The sequence below is a fragment of the Psammomys obesus genome, unplaced genomic scaffold (genome assembly GCF_907164565.1).
Source record: "Psammomys obesus unplaced genomic scaffold, mPsaObe1.curated_primary_1811, whole genome shotgun sequence".
Taxonomy (NCBI): Eukaryota; Metazoa; Chordata; class Mammalia; order Rodentia; family Muridae; genus Psammomys; species Psammomys obesus.
Window position 1 is genome coordinate 16,157,998 of NW_026593286.1, and position 17,116 is coordinate 16,175,113.

The 17,116-nt window shown below is 54.3% G+C and overlaps 1 protein-coding gene across 3 annotated transcripts; it reads right to left on the reverse strand.

Annotated features, from left to right (window-relative positions):
• Positions 1–639: 639 nt before the first annotated feature.
• On the reverse strand, positions 640–13,088 carry Slc4a3 (solute carrier family 4 member 3). Of its 3 annotated transcripts, none has more exons than XM_055616343.1 (23): positions 12,618–13,088; positions 12,088–12,231; positions 11,623–11,788; positions 10,780–11,054; positions 10,549–10,664; positions 9,941–10,137; positions 8,346–8,494; positions 8,058–8,238; positions 7,630–7,765; positions 7,190–7,373; positions 6,780–6,879; positions 6,247–6,431; positions 5,558–5,783; positions 5,196–5,414; positions 4,731–4,879; positions 4,344–4,538; positions 3,962–4,192; positions 3,606–3,695; positions 3,333–3,499; positions 2,500–2,753; positions 2,054–2,223; positions 1,694–1,867; positions 640–933 (listed from the first exon to the last, which is right to left on the reverse strand). In XM_055616343.1, the coding sequence occupies exons 2-23, from the start codon at positions 12,136–12,138 to the stop codon at positions 856–858; spliced, it is 3,693 nt and encodes a 1,230-aa protein (XP_055472318.1). In that variant the 5' UTR covers positions 12,139–12,231; positions 12,618–13,088; the 3' UTR covers positions 640–855. The 3 variants fall into 3 exon arrangements, with proteins under 3 accessions (XP_055472318.1, XP_055472319.1, XP_055472317.1); XM_055616344.1 differs by lacking the exon at positions 12,618–13,088 and adding an exon at positions 12,389–12,517 and having other exon boundaries at positions 12,127–12,231; XM_055616342.1 differs by lacking the exon at positions 12,618–13,088 and adding an exon at positions 12,389–12,517.
• Between the last annotated feature and the right edge of the window lie 4,028 nt (positions 13,089–17,116).

Genomic DNA, 17,116 nt, shown 5'->3' on the forward strand with positions numbered 1-17,116 from the left:
TAACCCTGCTCAGCCGACAGAGCATGCAGTGTGCAAAAACAACCACCAGAGGGCTACAGAGGGCCGGCTGACTCCACCAGGCAGCTGGTTACCTAGCAACTGTGACGCAAGGGGTCCTGTTTCCACCCTCCTCAAGGCCTCCCAGGTTATTTCTGGTAATAGAGACTGTTGCACAAAGAGTGGCTTTAGGAATCCTAGAACGGCTTCACTCATAAGCCAGGAGAATCTAAAATGGTCGAGGAGGCCCCAAACCCCACGCCATCCTGGCGTCTAGGGGGTTGGGCACCTATCCCTGATCCCTAGATGCACTTTTCCCATTTAGCTTTGTAGCCCAGTAGGACAAGTCACCCTGATTTCCCTAGTGGCTAGAGGGAAGCCAAGCTTCCCTGTCTCCCACCCCTTTCTAATCCAGGGCTAGATTAATGAGCGTGTGACCCTCAGTAGACCTTGAACCTGCTCTTCAGCTTCACTCATGGGAGCCGGGGAGGGAACAGGAAGACCCAGTTTGAGCTTTCTGTAGTTTTGAATCTAACCCTCCCCCACACACGGCCTCTGTCCCTTGCTTGAAACCTCTTCCAGTTTGGATGAGCCTGGCAACATCTCAGGCAGGTAAATGTGGCTTGGGAAGCCACAGGTGGCACCAAAAAAATGAGGCAGACACGAGACAAGGAGTGTGTTATAATGAGTTCAAAGCCGGTGCCGTCTGGAGCTGTGAAAGTCAAGGGGCCACTGGCCTGGCATGGGCAGTGACTCCAGGCACATCCCTGGGTCCTGAGGAATGCCTAGCCCTGGTGCTGGGTTCCTAGGGTCTGCGAGTCACCAGGGTGGGGTCTCTGAAGGGCGCCATCTCGAGGGTCACACAGGCATGTGCAGCTCATTGTATTCATCCTGGCCATCTTCATCAAAGTTGGGCTCGGCATCTTCAGAGTCCAGCTGCAAAAGGGAGCACAGGATTGAGAAAGGCAGGAACACACACACACACACACACACACACACACACCTCCTTCTGTTCCTACACCCTCTTCTAACACCTTCCCTCCCTCTCCAGGACCCCCATCCCTAGCCAAAACCCTCATACCACTACAATAGCCACTATGACACAGGGTGTTAATCCTTAGGATCATGGCACCTCTGTACCCCGTATCTAAGCATGAAAGGATTGCAAAAGTGGGACAATTGAGGTGACTCGATTGTTTGGTGTTTGCCACCAAGCCTGATGGCCCAAGTTTGACCCCCAGGACCCACAGAAAGGAGAGAACCAACTCCAGAAGGCTGCCCTCCGACCCCAACACATACACATAAAATAAATTTAAATATGTAAAAAAAAAGTAAAGAATAGCAAAAAGATGTTCTTTCCTACAATGGACAGAAACGGGGCTTAGGACCAATGTCTGTGCTCTATCACCCATCGTCAGCCCACAGCAAGGTACTTTGTGCAGATACAACCAGCATAGCTGTCCACAGCAGCCCTGCCTTGTCCTTTTTGAAGCCTCCATATTTAAATCCTCCAAAAGTTCTCTGACAGAAGCATCTACAAGCCCATTATACTGGCAAAACAGCACCTCAGAGCATTCAATAACTCTCCCCCCAGTTCACGAAAGCCAACAGGTAGTCTTGACTTTGTTGGAGCCCAGGTATTTAATTCCGGTGCCTACCTGCCTTAATCCTACCACCCCAAGCCATCAGTCCTTACCGCCTGTAGCTCCCTGTCCTGGAAGAGCCGGGGCAAAAGGCAACGCCTCAGAGGCACCGTGAGCAAGAGCAGGAAGGGGAAGGCCAGCGAGGCGGCTGTTGACTTGACCACCCAGAGAAGCGCGATGCAGCCCAGCTGGATACAGGTGAACAGGTGCATCCGCCACGTCTTCACCTGGGGCACAGGCTCAGCCTCAATACACGACGGCCATTCTGCCCCCACCCACACCTGTGGGAACACGGCTCTCCGGATCCCAGCTTGTCTTATCTTACTCTGCCCACTCATCGCTAGTTGAGGAGTCCCTCCAGACCCCCTCCATCAACTCCTGCACATCACCAACTCCATGCATCCAGGCCTGACCTTGGTCACGTAGGGCTGCTCAGGATGGTGCTTCGCTGGCATGAAAATGAGCAGCAGACGCTGGGACAATTGGATACCGGACAATGATGTGACCCCCATGTACAGGAAAATCCCGAAGAGCACGGCCAGTGGGATCCGGCGCAGCACAGCCCCCATGACGATAGACAGGCCTGGGGGAGGCGAAACAGATTGGCCTATCCCTGGTTCCCTGCCCCGCCCAGAGACACCGAGACCCATCTGACCGATCTGTGCCTCTCATACAGAGATGGAGCAGGAAACTGGGAAAGCAAGGAAGAGCTGCTAGAGTGAGAGCTGACAAGTTGGGGTTCTAAGAGAGGGCCAAGCCTGATGTACCTGCAGATTCAGGAGGGTTCAAGCCCAGGATAGTGAGGATGTCAAGCCACTGGGCCCAAGAAAGCAAGTCTACGGGGAAACTGGGTGCTCACCCACAAGGCTGGCAATGAGCACACCGGTGACCCGCTGTTCCCGAACCTCCTGGATCTGGGGCTTGTCGCCAGGTGCAATGGCAGTACGCATTACCGTCAACGCGTTGACATGGGTGACAGAGCGGACCGTGGCAGCCGTGAGCCAGGGCAATCCGAATAACCCACAGAGGCCACCCAAAGAGCCAATCAAAAGCAGGTCAAGATGGAAGCCGGAACCCTTGAGTAGCCTCCGTGCCTTCTGGCTGACAATGAGCCTGTGGTGGGGAGAAGGAGGAGCTGGCTACGGCAGGCAGCCCTTCCATACACACGGCATTCACCCAAGGCACGAGGGGAGGGAGGGAGGGACGCTGCAGGCGAAGCTCTCCCTGCACCTGTCAGCTTCCTCCTTCACATTCCCAAATTAAAAGTTCTCACTCGGCAGTAAAGCTGAGGCAAATTCTCACACTGTGAATGTTTAAAGCACCACAAAAGCCAGATGCCAGATCACACCATGTTATTTTGGTTTCAACCAAAATGAGAAGTGTGAGCAGCGCCGGGTGAGAGAACACCCTGACGGAATTCTGAGAACCGCCAAGTGCCACCCTGCCAGGGGGTGGTAGGGAGAGGCACCAGGTCAAACCATCACAGGAGACACGTGCCTGGGCCCACAGGCTCACACCTGTTCCGGCCTGTCGCTCTATCTCCTCCACCGATCCCCCTCCTCACTCCTGTCAGATCCCAACAAATTCCTCACAGCCTACCACTGGGTCTCCCTAGATAGACAGGACACCCCTGCTTTAACCCTAAAGCCAAACCGCCCCCTCCTTCTCCCCCCCCCTCTCCGGCCCTCTTACGCGGTGATCTGTGTCTCCATGAATATCAAGATGAGGACCAAGAGTGCAGGGACAGCGGCAGCCACCATCATCCACGGCGGGAAGGGGCGGGCGCTGCCTAACGGCGGGATGAACCATGTGCGCTTATGTGGTGAAGTCACTGAGAGCCCTGTCGGCACCGTTAGCTTCTGCAAGGCAGGAAAGAAACAGGGGTCAGGGCCACAGGCTGCCCATATGTTGAACCTGGGGCTAGCGGGGATTTGTAGTGGCCACAGGGGGGTGGGGCAAACTCACCTGTGTATAGGTGTCTGTGATAGAATAGTCCACCAGGACCATCACCAAGATGGAGATGGGAATGCCAAAATCCCCGATGATGCGTCGAGCCTGCCGAGGGCAGCCATGTTGGAAGCAAGAGGCTGAGCGTCAGGAGATACCCTCAACCCTTTCTGAGGCCAAGCTGAGGACAGAAGTACCCTAAAATGTCCCTCTAGGTGACTCCCCTGTGTGCCAACCACAGCTGGGATGCACTCTCATCTTGTTGGGTGTGTGGGGGCTGTTGGGGCAATGGATGGGCCAGGAGGGGGCAGGGGGAAGACTATCTCAGGAGCTGAGGCTAGTAGAGACAACAGGAATCAAGAGGGACAGAGTACCTTGCCCCCCAGGAAGCGGCTGTTCCTGAACTTTCGCAGGAAGAAGGCAATGAGGAAAGTCCCCAGCATGAGGATAAGGGACAGCAGAGCTGTATTGGGCTGGTTCCTGGGGCCAGGTGGTCCCTCCGTGGGGGGCAGGGCACTACTATTCAGTTCCAAGCCAGTCTCCAGGGTCCCCTCCAGGGACCCCTCGGGCGGGTAGAATGGCAGCAGAGGGTGCTCTGTGAACACCTGTGCACAGAGAAGAGGATGCCTCGCTCTCAACAGGCAGATGACAAACCCAGCCCTGATGTCCCCCAACCTCCACCTACACACACACACACACACACAAACACACACACACACACACACGAAGCCCCACCCACTCTGGAAACTAGCACACCTTATAGAGCTTGTGAAAAGTCTCATAGATGAAAATGAGCGAGATGAGGAAAGCGAAGATCTCCTGGGTAAATGGCGAGATGTAGCGGACCAGGAAGCTGCCCTCTGCAGCCACCAAGGCCAGGACGAAGACCACCAGCCAGAGGCCCACCCATACTCGACCGGTGAGATACTCCAGGTCCTGAGCTCGGCAGAACTAGAGAGAGTAAGGGTGGTTACCTACAGATGGGTCATCTGCCCTAGAAGTTGGTACCTGTGGGATGAACAGGAGCAGATGCCAAGGAAAAGAAGGGAAAGAGTACAGAGACCCAGCTCCTGGACACTTGGATGAGTGACTGACGAAGGGCCAGAAAGAGGGGCAGTGCCTGAGGTAGGGGGCAGGCTTCACCTTGAAGAAGGCTTCTTCAAAGACCAGCAGAGGTCCGGAGAATCCCACCACAAGCAGTGGCTGGGCCCCCAGCAGGGAGAAGAGGACCCCAAGCACAGCCGTGGATACAATCAGCTCTGATACGCCCATTAGCCCCTCAGTCTTCTCTCCTGGAGTGGAAAGGGGTCAGAAGGGTAGCCATAGCCTTGCTTTTCCTGTCCTGTGTCCCTTTCATCATCTAGCTCCCCAGGAAGAGCACAGCAGCTCCTAGAATGACAGATAAGGCCCCTCCCTCATTCCCAAGGGAACCACCTGCCCTTATATCCCTCCAAAAAGGGATCACTGGGGTCCTTTGGCATAGTAGCTCCCTTAACGGAAGTTGCAGCTTTCTTATCCCACTCTGCCCATCGTCCCCCTAAGTGATGTGAACTATGGAATCCTCCAGGTAACATCTGACCCCCCACAGTGACCCCCCAGGAGCCTCACCTAGCAGCCCCCCAAAGGTGATGGCAGGGCTGAGGGCCGCGAAGTAGATGAAGAGCACGGCGGCCACGCACTGCGAGTGCAGAGCATCCCGCAGGTCACTGGGGTAGTGCGGATACCGACGCTTCACATCCCGCACCAGCCCCCCAAACACTGAGCCTGTCCGCCGCAGGGGATCATCTTCAGAGGTTGCCTCGGAGCCCCCCATCTCCAAAGACAGTTCTGGGGAAGGGGGCAAGATGCTGATGGAACACAGGCTACTCCATCCTGTCTGGAAGCCCTAGCTGCGTCCCCCCACAGCACTGGGGCCAGGGATGGGAAGAGCACAACGGACTCGGGGAGTCAGGAGTGGGCTCTGGTCTGACCTTTGCCGGGGGCCACGTAGCCCCCCCGGGTGGTCATCTCCACTTTGGTCTGTTCCCGCTCCCGCCGCTTCCTCAGCAGCTCACGCTGGAAGGCAGCCACAGAGCGTAGTAGGTCTCGGCCCTCGACCTCCGATGGGGGTATCACAATGCTACCATCCAGGAACTCACTGATGGCACCCAAAAGATCCTGCCGGTCATCTGCCTGGTAGGCAGCCTCATGAAACAGCTGAGGAAGAGGGATGGGGCTCTCAAGGACAGGCCAAGAGAGCCCAGAAAGAAGACTTCAAAGAGGTGGTACTGGGTCACGGAGGTAAGGTGGGAGAGATAAGGCAGCCATATACCCCAGGCCAATCTAGGAGGGGATTCCAGAACATCTCTGACTAGTCATTACCCACCTCCTCCAGGCTAATGATAATCCTAAGCATCACCCCAGCTGGGAGACCCTCACGTGTGAGGCCAGCCATGGTCAGCACCACCAACCCTTCAGTCCACATCTCCTACTGCATCCAAGAGATTGAGTCTGGGCCTCTACTTCTACCTTACCACCCTTTCTATGCACAGGCCAGCTTTCTGTTTTCTACCCTGATTTAACAAGCTCACCAACTCCACTCCACAGACAGACAGCTAGGGAACAAGCAGGTCCCAAACAGACAGGCCTAAAAGAACCCATCCCAGGTTATAGGACCAACCTTGTCAGACATGAGGGTGGCGATGGAGCGTCCTAGCTCATGATAGTCAGTGCTGGTATGGCTGGGCCCCAGCATCACAAAGAGGAAGCGAACAGGCACTGGGACCTCGAGCACAGACTCCAAGAGAACGGCCTCGCTGAGCCGTACAAAAGCTGCTGCTGGCTGCTCCAAGAAAGGCACACAGCCTGGAGGAAGACAAGAGCAGTGATGGACAAGGCGGGCAGTCAAGGCAGGCCCTAGAAGGGGCGGGGGGGGTTCTTCTGAACAGTGGAGCAGCTGGGCACCACAAAAGCAATCTCAGCTCTAAAACTACCCTGTTCACTGATATAGCATCCACCAAGAGGTGGAAATTAGGAGTACGGCATAAGGATTGCTTTTTTTCCCTCTAACTCTTACAGTGGTGCTATATTAATCTAACAGCAGTCCAAGATGGCAGGAAACTGGAAATGGGGAAGAAAGGACTCAGAGGTCCAGAGACAAGCCACACAGAGGACATTCAGTAAACCCTGTCTACGGCACCCAGCCCTTCTCACCCACGAGCACGACAGTGGCCTCGGCATCTTCAGGGATCTTCTCCAGCAGTTTCAAGCTTTTCCCCCGGTGACCGTCTCCCCCAGGCATGTGGAGGGGCTTCTGGGGACGCAAAACTGGAATAGGGCTGGGACCCAGCCTGGAGACCATGGCAGACCCTTCCACCCCAGCCCTAGGTCGGCCCCTGCTTCCTCTCTCTCTAGTCTCTATGCCCTGCCCCACCTCAGCCTTAGAAGCTGAATGGCTCCCATGGGTCATGCATATCACCACACCAAAACCCTGTGAGTCCTCATGTGCACCACCCACAGGCCCAGAGTGCGCTCAGCACAGTGCCAGGCATCCAGCCTTCCCAATCTCAACTAATCTGGGCATCTTCTAAGTTTCCAGGCCCAGGTCAGGCAAGGTCACTGACCTCCTTGGCATCAGGGTCGTGTGGCCACAATGGAGCTGGCTCCCCTAGGTCATCGGCCATGGTGGGTACCGCACCATCAGGGCCATGACTAGGGGTTGGGTGGTGGTTCCCCAAGACTGAGTTCACACTGGAGCTTGACGGATTTCGAGGGAAAAAGCCACTATCTTTGTCATCATTGGGATGGCTAAAGAGGATAAGGCAAATTGAAGAGGCTAATGTTAGACCGAGGTCACAAGGGGGTGAAAAAGTGGAGGACCCACAGCCTCCAGCCCTTTCCCTTAATGGGAGAGCTTTCTGTTGGTTAAGGCTGTAGAAAAGATGGAAGGCGGAGGAGCTCCTGATTACATTCAGTCTGCAAGCTCAGGCTGAGATCCCTCAGAACAGGCAATGCTCGTTGGAGAGCTGAAGCAGACACAGCTGTTGTCCCCAGCCCTTCACACCTGTGCTTCAGGAGCAGGGTCCTTAGAACGCTAGCCCTGTCCTCAGGCCGGATCTGGTCAGACACAATCATGGTTTCCACCACGAGGTGAGCGATGCCTGGTAGGGTGGTCTGCTCCAGGTCCAGGAGAGCCGCTCCTAGGACACAATAAGGGGAGAAGCCGTCCTGCCAGAGAGGAGACCCCAACCCACAGCCTTGCCTCCCAAGGGCCAGCAAAGGTGAAAGATGCTCCACAGCAGATGCGCACTTCACAGGAAGCTGACGGAGCACAAGAAGGGCTGAGCGAGGGCAGTCATGGCTTAAGAGTGCATGCAGCCAGAAGGTCCATTATGCTCAGGTGCAATCCACAGCCCCCAGAACTCCCAGAGTAATCCCAGGGCAACCTGACACAGATGGGGAGTAGGGCCAGTGTGGTCTAATGAGCCATACCCTGGGCAATGGTCCTCCTGAGCTCCAGCAGGCTACGGAAGGAGAGCGAGGCTACGTGGGGCTTCCCCCAGCGCTCCGTCTCCTCCTCCACATCCTCCTCGAACTTGATCCAGCGCGCTGTCTCCCGCCAGTGTGGCTCCTGGCTGCGGTCCAGCATCAGTTCATTCAGTTCCACAAACACCTGCAATAGGTATCAAGGTGAGTGAGGGCCCGGAGGCTGCCAGGGTTGGCACTGTCCCGAGAGAGAAAAACTGGATCCTGAAAGCCAACACCCTTAGGCTACCATACCTCATGAGGCCTCCGATCCAGCTTCTTCTTTTTCTTCTTCCTGCGCAGGATGGGAGCCAGGCCACTGGGGCTGCCTCTCCCACCCTGGATCCGGGATGGTTTCTTCACCAAGTGCCGCCGCACACCAGGGTTGTCCTCCAGTCGATGACCTGAGGACAAGGTGGACTTGGGCCCCAGAGATCTGTCTCTGGGTCTGAGATCATGGCTCGCCCACAGGCTCCAGGGAGCCCACCTGGTTTTTACCAAGACCATGTAATCCAGATGTGGAGACGGAGTCTCGGGAGGTGGAAAGACACAGTACAGAGCTACACTGTACCACTGGACAGCTCACAACAAAAGGCAGATCCCAGTTTAAGTCTTCAGCCCAATCCATTTCCTGAAGCCCCTGCCACAACCAGTGGCCTCCCTGTGAGATCATGGGGCCAATGCCCAATGCTAGACACCTGGCTCCCAATATTTCCATATCCACAACATCCGAAACCCAGGCCCGCTAGTGTCCATCCAGCAGGCTTATGAAGGGCTGTTCAGTCATCCTCCCACCTGCCCTGCCCAGGCAAACAGCCGGAGGGGGGCTGGCTTCCCAGTTACTCACAAGCAGCTACCCCTGCTGGGGGGCTCGGGTGGCCCCTCATGGGCTCCCACAGGCCATAGTCTTCAAAGTCCAATACGAACATTTCCAAATCCTCTGAGTCACCAGTGCTAGGGGCTAGATTCCTCCCAGGGCCCTGGTCCTCAGCGTCCCTGGGCCCAGGACTCAGAGTCCCATTGGGCTCCATGACCTTGTCCAGCGGGCTCGTCATTTCCCCAGTGGCCAAGGCCTCCGCCCAGAGCTACGGCTGTCCCAAGAGAAGGGAGCCCCTGCAGGAGCCACCTTTGCCCACACAGAGCTGGATGTGGTAAGGTTTCCTGCTCCCAATTCTCCTTGTCCCCCAAGTCTGCTCCAGCTGTTATCAGCTCCTACCCTGGGTCTGTAAATACACCCTCCCTATGACCCCCACAATCCCGCTGCTGCTGCTGCCATCGGATTGTTCCTGTCCCTGTCCTCGGGCCCTGGCAACTTTCCATGACGTACTGAGCTCAAAGCCCTAACCCCCCCCACCTCTGCCCCCGCCCACACCCTGTGGATCTTAGGAGGAGAAGGGCGGGAGCCCAGTGATGCCCCTAGCCTGGGCACAGAGCCCCATGGGTGATGACAGGTGGCACCAAAGCCAGTCACTGATAAGATGGAAGGAATGTGCCGAGATCACAGCCAGGCCAGGCCAAGGGTGGCAGGAAGGAGTGAGGGCAGCTGCAGGCCTGGTTTGGGGAGAAGGGTGGCCTGGCAGTGCCACTCAGCCCTCAGCCTCCAGGCAGGTGGGTCAGAGTAGAGTTTACAGAGTAAGGTGGTCTCAGGAGAGCTCTCCTCAGAAAGGGCTGCTTTATGCAATAGGTGACTCACAGAGCACTCACGAGTGACACAAAGGGAAACAGCTCTGGCAGAGAGGTGGCTTAGTAAAACTAAGCTCTCTCTGCCATGGGGACACCCCAGAAAGGACTAGCTAGGGAGATCCTCTCCAAGGTCCCTGGAGAGGTCCCTACCACAGGGTCTCACTCACTCTTCATGTCGTCCAGATCGGCAGAACCCAGCATCTGGGCCTCTGCCTCATCCGTGGGCACCCGCTGCTCTGGCCCAGGGTTACCCAGGGCACTGCCTGGGCACAATCGCTCCCGCAGGTCATAGCTGGCTGACGGACTCCAGGGCCGGGTCTTCTCTGTAGAGATTCGGGAAGCCCGGGCCCGGGGACTAGGAGAGCTGAAGAAGCAACATGAGTCTTTAGGTTTGATGGAGAGAGGCAAGAAGCTGGCTAAACTAATGGGCTCCTATATTTCCCCAGCCTCATGAGCTAGACTGAATGCACAGGGCTCCTTTTCCCAACTTGCCCATTCCTTCCCACTCACTGGCTTCTCTCTTCTACCTGTACCCCTTCCTCTTCACCAACACTTCAAGCCTAGAGGACTCTTGACATTTTGGCTCTACTCTTTCCTCCCCTCTCCCACATCCTCCCACTTGGAGATGGATGAGGCTCTCGTCACTTTCTTTGATTTCCAAGTCACACCATTCCAGGACACCATCCAGGTAAGTGTCAGGGACTTGGACCAACTGCTCTGGACTGAAGTGGGTTCTGCTCAGTGAGGCCTGGGTCCAAGGAGCCGGAACGGGTACCTGCCGGAGCGTTGCGGGCTCTGGTCAGAGTGCAGGCCCACAGCAGGCAGGGCCTTGGTACAGGCAGCCTTGTTAGAAAGGCCTGGGCTGTCATCCTCATCGCTTCCAATGGAGAACTGCGGACACATGGTTCACACAGACTTACCTTCCATCAGCCACAGTCACCATGTCCTGAATCCTCTCTGTACCACACCTCGGCCAGCCCACCCTCCTTCAGTGAGGAGGCCCTACCTTTGCTTTCTGTGGAGGCCCTAAGGGTGGAGGCTCTGCGGGCTCTGCCTCAGACTCTCCTTCTTCCTCTTCCTCCTCCTCCTCCTCTTCTGCTCCAGTTCCCCCCTCCTCCTGGATGGGGGGTGTCCCTTCTGAGGGAGGAGCAGAGGTTTTCTCCTTCTTCCTCTTCCTCCTGGTGTGCCGAGCAGAGGTAGGGGGCAGTCGCCGCAGCTTGTGGGGTGGAGGCAGGCGGGCTGAGAGCGGGTGGTGCGTGTGGTGGGATGTGTGCCGGTGAACTGGGGGTGCAGGAGAGTTGGTTGAGACCTTGCAGCAGAGTGAGGCTCCTGCCCCCACCCCCACCCCAAGAAGTAAACACATTACTCTAGCTCAAGGTCTCAAACAAAGGCACCCTAAACCTTCCTTTAGAGTCAGGACACCCCTCCCAACTACTGTGTCCATGCTCCTGTCACTGGTGAAGCTGGGTAGAGTGAGGACAAGAGTGACGGGGGAAAATGAGTTGCAAAAGGAAAATGTGATACAGGAGAGAAAGAGAGACTGAGAGAGGACACACCAGGGAACACGGGAGAACAGAGAGTGAGTGGGGCCAGAGTGGATGATGAAGGTCACGGAGGGAGGCCTCAGGTCCATCTCCCCTACATCTCCCCTGGTCTGGAGCATAGCTCCCCAGACAGGCGAACAGGTGATAGTATGGGAGGCAGGATGACTTAACATGGCATGGTGGCCCAGCACAGCGTCCAGCACAGGATGGCACTGAGTGATCAAGCCGGAGGTGAGCGCAGTGATGGTGGTGATGAAGGTGATGGTGATGAAGGCTGTCGCTCTAGGGGTCCCCGGGCTACCCACACTCAAAGTCCCGCTCGCTGTAGCTGCGGCTAGGCTTCTCAGGGTCCCAGGCCGGGGTCTTGCTGATGAGGTCCCCAAACCTGCTCACAGCCAAGGTCTTGCCCAAGTCATCATCCTCCTCTTCTACATCTGGACCCAGAGGGGGCTCCTCCAAGGGCACCCGGACCTGCAAGCCAGAGAGCCTCTCCTAAGGACCCCTAGTTCATGAACACTCCCACCCACTCCCAACTCCATACTTCAACGGCCTTCCCAACACCTTCACCCTTGCCTCCATCATCATCCCCAAAACACCCTCTGAGGGCTTCCCTAGGCACCGGAAACAAACACGTGAAATACCAAGGACCCCCTATTCCTCCACACCACCTGCACAGCTCCATGTCTGCATCTGGTGGTCCCAGGGTCATCCAAAGGACACCCCACCCATCCTGCTCCTCCTCCCCCACCCCGCCCCCACGCATCAGTCACCTGGGGTAGGGGGGAGGCGCCCCCGGGCGGCGGGATTACCCCATTAGCCATGGTAGAGCTGAAGACTTAAGAGTCTCTCAGTCGCTGTGGGACCCAAAGCCCGGGTGAGAAGAAGGGGGCGCTGCGGAGACCTCTCGGGGAGCCCTGGGGGAGGAGGGCGGGGTCAGGAATCGAGCTGGTGGGCCCCCTCCGGGAAGCTGCATCCCCGTGCCCAGCCCGCGCTCCCTTCCGAGGCCCAACCCGGTCCAGGTCAGCCTGATGTCCCCACCCGGCCAGGGGCCCACGCCTTGCCCTTAAGTACCTCCGGGCTCCGGAACCTGCGGGGCCTGGGAGAGCCGCCGCGCCCCATGTCCCTCCCCGCTCGCTCCGGGGCGCGGCTGCCGGGTTCCCGTCCGGCCTCTCGGCCGCGCAGAGCCCGGCCGGGCGGACGCAGGCGCCAGAGCCCGCAGCCCACGGCTCCACCTCCTAGCTCTCGGCTCTGCCAGCCCGCCACCCGGCCGCACAATGGGAGTGGACGAGCCCTGACTTACCCCGCCCGGGCGAGCGCGGACCTCCGGTCCCGGCAGGATCCCACCTGCCCGCAAGACCCTTTCCAGGAGCCCCACGCATTGCGGGGGGAGGAGGGGCGGGTGCACGGCCCTAAATTCCCACAATCCCTCAAACACACTCCTCCACCTTGCTTTTAGCCACCCCTCCCTTTCCCTTAGGAGCCCTGGAGGAGACCCCCTTCGCACATACAAGCCTCTCCAACCTGGACACGAGATTACAGACCCCTGGAAGCCACTGCCATCAACACCTCATGCCTCAGTTCAGCTGATGCCCTTCAAAGGCCTGGTTTCTGGCGCTGGGCACCACACCGCATTTGACCTTGGCACATTATCTACCCATCTGTAGCCAGAGGCAGCTGAAACAGGGGCATTCCAATTGTGCCAACCACTCTAAAATCCTGTGGCTAAGCCCTCACTGTTCCTCTCCCCGACCCCTCCCTTCCGCAACCGCTGAAGACCTGTCTCACTTTCCAAGGTCAGAGAGATCTTTGGAAGGAGCACCTGCGTGTCTGAGTCTGACACTGGGCACTAGCACCTAGCACAACCCGTGCCCATAAAAGCCCTGAATGACAGTCAGCTTAAGCCGTGCCCCTTCACAGAAGGTAGGATGAGCAGACTCCAGAGAAACAAAAGTCTCCTGGCTCAGCAGGGGAAGGGGAAAGGAGGGAAGCATGTGTTTTACCCCTCCGTCTCCTGCCCAACAGGATCCTAGCCCCACCCAAGGAAAGAGCTTATACGTACAGAGCCTTGGGGCTAACTGAGGAAAATACTTGTCTGCTGGCTTTCCACTTTGTGCTCAGAGCCCCGTGCTGGGTAGACCCCTCCAGGCTACCTCCCTCAAACCAAGGTTGGCCTCAGTCCTTCCTATTGTTGGGATCAGATATTCCAGCAAAAGCAATTTAAAAGAAAAACGGGTTTATTCTAGCTTACTGTTCAAGTCCCTGCTGGGGGAGCCAAGGTAGCAGGAGCTTGAAGCAGCTTGTCCTATCATGTCTACACTCGGGGAAACGGAGATGAATGGTTCCCCTTTCCCAGTTCACACGGTTCAGAATGCCCTGGCCAGAGAAGTGGTCCTGCCACAATTAAGATGGTGGCCAATGGCTTTCATCCCAGCACTTAAGAGGCTGAGGCAAGTGAATCTCTATGGGTTCAAGGCCAGCCTAGTCTACACACTGAGTTCCAGGCCAGCCAAGGCTACATAATGAAAACTTGGCTCAAGAAAACCAAGAAAGAAAGAAAAAAAAAAAAAAAAAGCTGGTTTTTCCACATCAGTTAAGACAACCAAGAGAATCCCCCAGAGGTCCACCTCTGAATTGATTCTAGCTGCCATCAAGTTGACAATTAACCCTAACCATCATATTCTTATTTCAGCTGAGAAAATGGAGATGCAGGAAGGCATGTTGGCCATTAAGGTTACACCTAGGAAGAAGGTTACCCACAAATTTGGGCATCCTGGGCAGACTGAAGGTGACTGCACCACAGCCATTTACTCCAGACTATCATTCAGTTTTCAGGGGGGTGAGAAAGTGAAACAAGATGTCAGTGCAGGGAGCCAGCTGTGCAGAAGCAGAATTGCCTTCCAAAAGACAAGCAAACAAGGCCCATCTGTTGGCATTGAATTGTGCCCCCCCCCCAAAAAAAAATAAAAAATAAAAAAACAAGACTCATATACAAAATCTCAACTTCCATGACCTCAGAATGAGTCCTTATTTGGAAATAAGGGCATCCCAATTGTTAAGGCCATACCTGAGTGGCGTGCACTCTTTTCCGATGCAATATGGCATGTCTATAAAAAGGGACACAGACACACATAGAAAGAACACTGTGTGAAGACTGGCGGTATGCCGTCACGAGCCAAGGAAATTCCAGAAAATGAGAGGCCTGGAACAGGTCCTTCCTGAGCAGCTTCAGGGAGAACTTGGCTCTGTGGACATTTGAGCTCAGGCTCCTGTCCTCCAACTGTGGAGCAGTTCTCTTTGCCATACTTAATGGCAGCAGCCCCAGTGAAGCCCCATTGCTCCCATCCCTCATCACTACACGCCAGCTAACGTGGCTCTAAGTTTTAATGGAGCCATCTCCCGTTGGGAACGTTGTAGGAGGATCCCTTTCGTCTTCATTCTGTCTTCTGCATTCCAGTGCTGGACCCTCCCTCACAGCCTAGAAAAATCATCGGCAACTTTTGTGTCGAGACAGCCTGAGAAGTTTTTGTCAACCTGGGAGCCCTGGGGTGCTGGGACTTGTAACACACAACTTGTTCCTTAGAGATTCTACTCCTGAACGGATGTTGAGTATAGATTCTTCTCTCATCAGGAGGGAACTCCCAACCAGTCCCTTGGAGACCCTCACTCCACCCGGAGTCAGGAGCTGCAGTCTCAGTTCCGCAAGCATCTTCCTTTAGCATCTACGACTCTGGGATGATTAAGGAAAACTTCCCCCAGGAAGGGTCTATACAAGCCAGTGTTCATCTCTCGTCCTGAAGCAGGGTGGGCAGGAGATGCTTCAGGGTGGGCAGGAGATACTGACGCGCCTACCAGTTCATTCCGTTTGACATAAGGCTTCTCTTCGTTATGCCTGCAGACCTTCTAGCATTCTGCCACCAACATACCTGCGCTTGTCAGTTCCCACCGTGAGTTCTGATGGGGTCCTTATCGTTGTGACAAGAGCAGCCCATGCATACACTGAAAATGGCCACTTTGGGTGTGTCAGCTCTCAGCTCGGAGCCTGTAGCTACTTAACTGTTGACAGGAAAGGTGACAGCAAAGGCAGACAAGACCAGTGACAGGCAGGTTCAAAAACAACAGCTACCCCACATATCCTCCTTCATAATGCAGTCTGATTTGAACTTCTCCCGTGCATGCTGATGCTCTGGAAAAAATTTCCTTGTACATGTAACTCCACCAAAACCCATGCCCTCTGTCCAGGGGAGCCAGATCCATTTGGCATTCAGACTTGGAGAAACAAGTACACTGTTTTCACAGTTGCACACAACTGAGCCAGGAGCTCATTTGGGTGCCCTTTTTTTTTTTTTTTTTAGTGGTTTTAACATTCTATTTTCAAGACACAGCACTTCACCATGAGTTTAACAGAGAACCTACAACATGTATTATTTACTATGTCAACCTTTAACATATTTTGTGCACTTCTAAACACCTAGGAGGATTAGATGTTTCAGATGAGGACATAAATTTGTCCCCTACATACCCAGCAGTGTTGAAACCACACACACATAACAATGTTTAGATCTCAAAGTGTCTTCTGGTGAGAGCATTCTGGCCTCCCGTCTCCTTTTCTTCAGCCCCTCTCCTGCATCACGTGACACAGGCACCCGCCACTTGGATGATACACTCTCACAACTCTTCAAGAAGACAGCCTTGCTATGAATTTTAACACAAGAGTACGCAGAATGTGTGACTTTACTCACTCTACTTTTGTCATGTATTGGCAACCTTTTAAAGACCTAGAGACTGTGTATCAGAGGACTCTGTCCAGTGTGTGCAGTATAGACAGACCAGCAAAGTTAAATGAGCTGCATACAGCGTACAGGGTGGCGGGTGAGCTGAACATGACTAGCACACTAATGGACTCTTTTGCAGTTTCTTCCTGCCCTCCTCCTCAATCCACTGAACAAGTACAGCTGGCACACTGTGCTCAGAGGTGGGTTAACAATTCTATTTCCAAACACAGTATTTCTCTAATTAAAAAAAAAAAACTATTTACACAAAATATTATTATTCTACTACTTCTGCCTGTAACTGTATCAAGCACTTTCAAATATCTAGAAAGACTAGATAGTTCATGTAAGAACGTATCACATGGCACTGGTAAGTAAAACTGTATGCAAAGCAATGGTTATTATCTGAGATGGCTTCTAAATATAACCATTTGGGCTTTGACCCATTTTCCTCCCCCTTCTTTCTGCCATCAAACCAGTAGACAAATATAGGTGTATGTAATGCTTAGAAACAGCTGAACAAATTCCTATCCCCAAGTCATTTACGGAATAATCTTTTCTATGAATTTTAACAATGGACACTATGTGCTCATTTTACTACTTTGTCATACATTGGTAACCTCTTTAACATTTAGAGTCTAGATGCTGAAAATTTTAGACATAACTGTCCATTTTATACAACATACACACACAATGCAAATATAATAAAATGCAAAACAAAATGCAAATATATAGAAATGACATCTGAAAAGGTCCCATATAAACACGTTGCTTCATGTCGGGTGCATTTTTTATACAGCCACTCTCTAGAATTTCTTAGTCTTGGGATCCAACATATTAGAATCTAGACAAGTATAAAATATATTTGTCATCTATGGCAACCTAAATCTTTGAAACCTTTCTCATGTTTTGATTATGTAAGTCCTCTATTGCCAAGATAAAAGTTAGAAAATTCATGTGCCTTGACTCCCTTGCAGCTTGACCTGAGTTCCAACAGTCAAACTCACTAGTACAAGTTCTGAATTCAGAA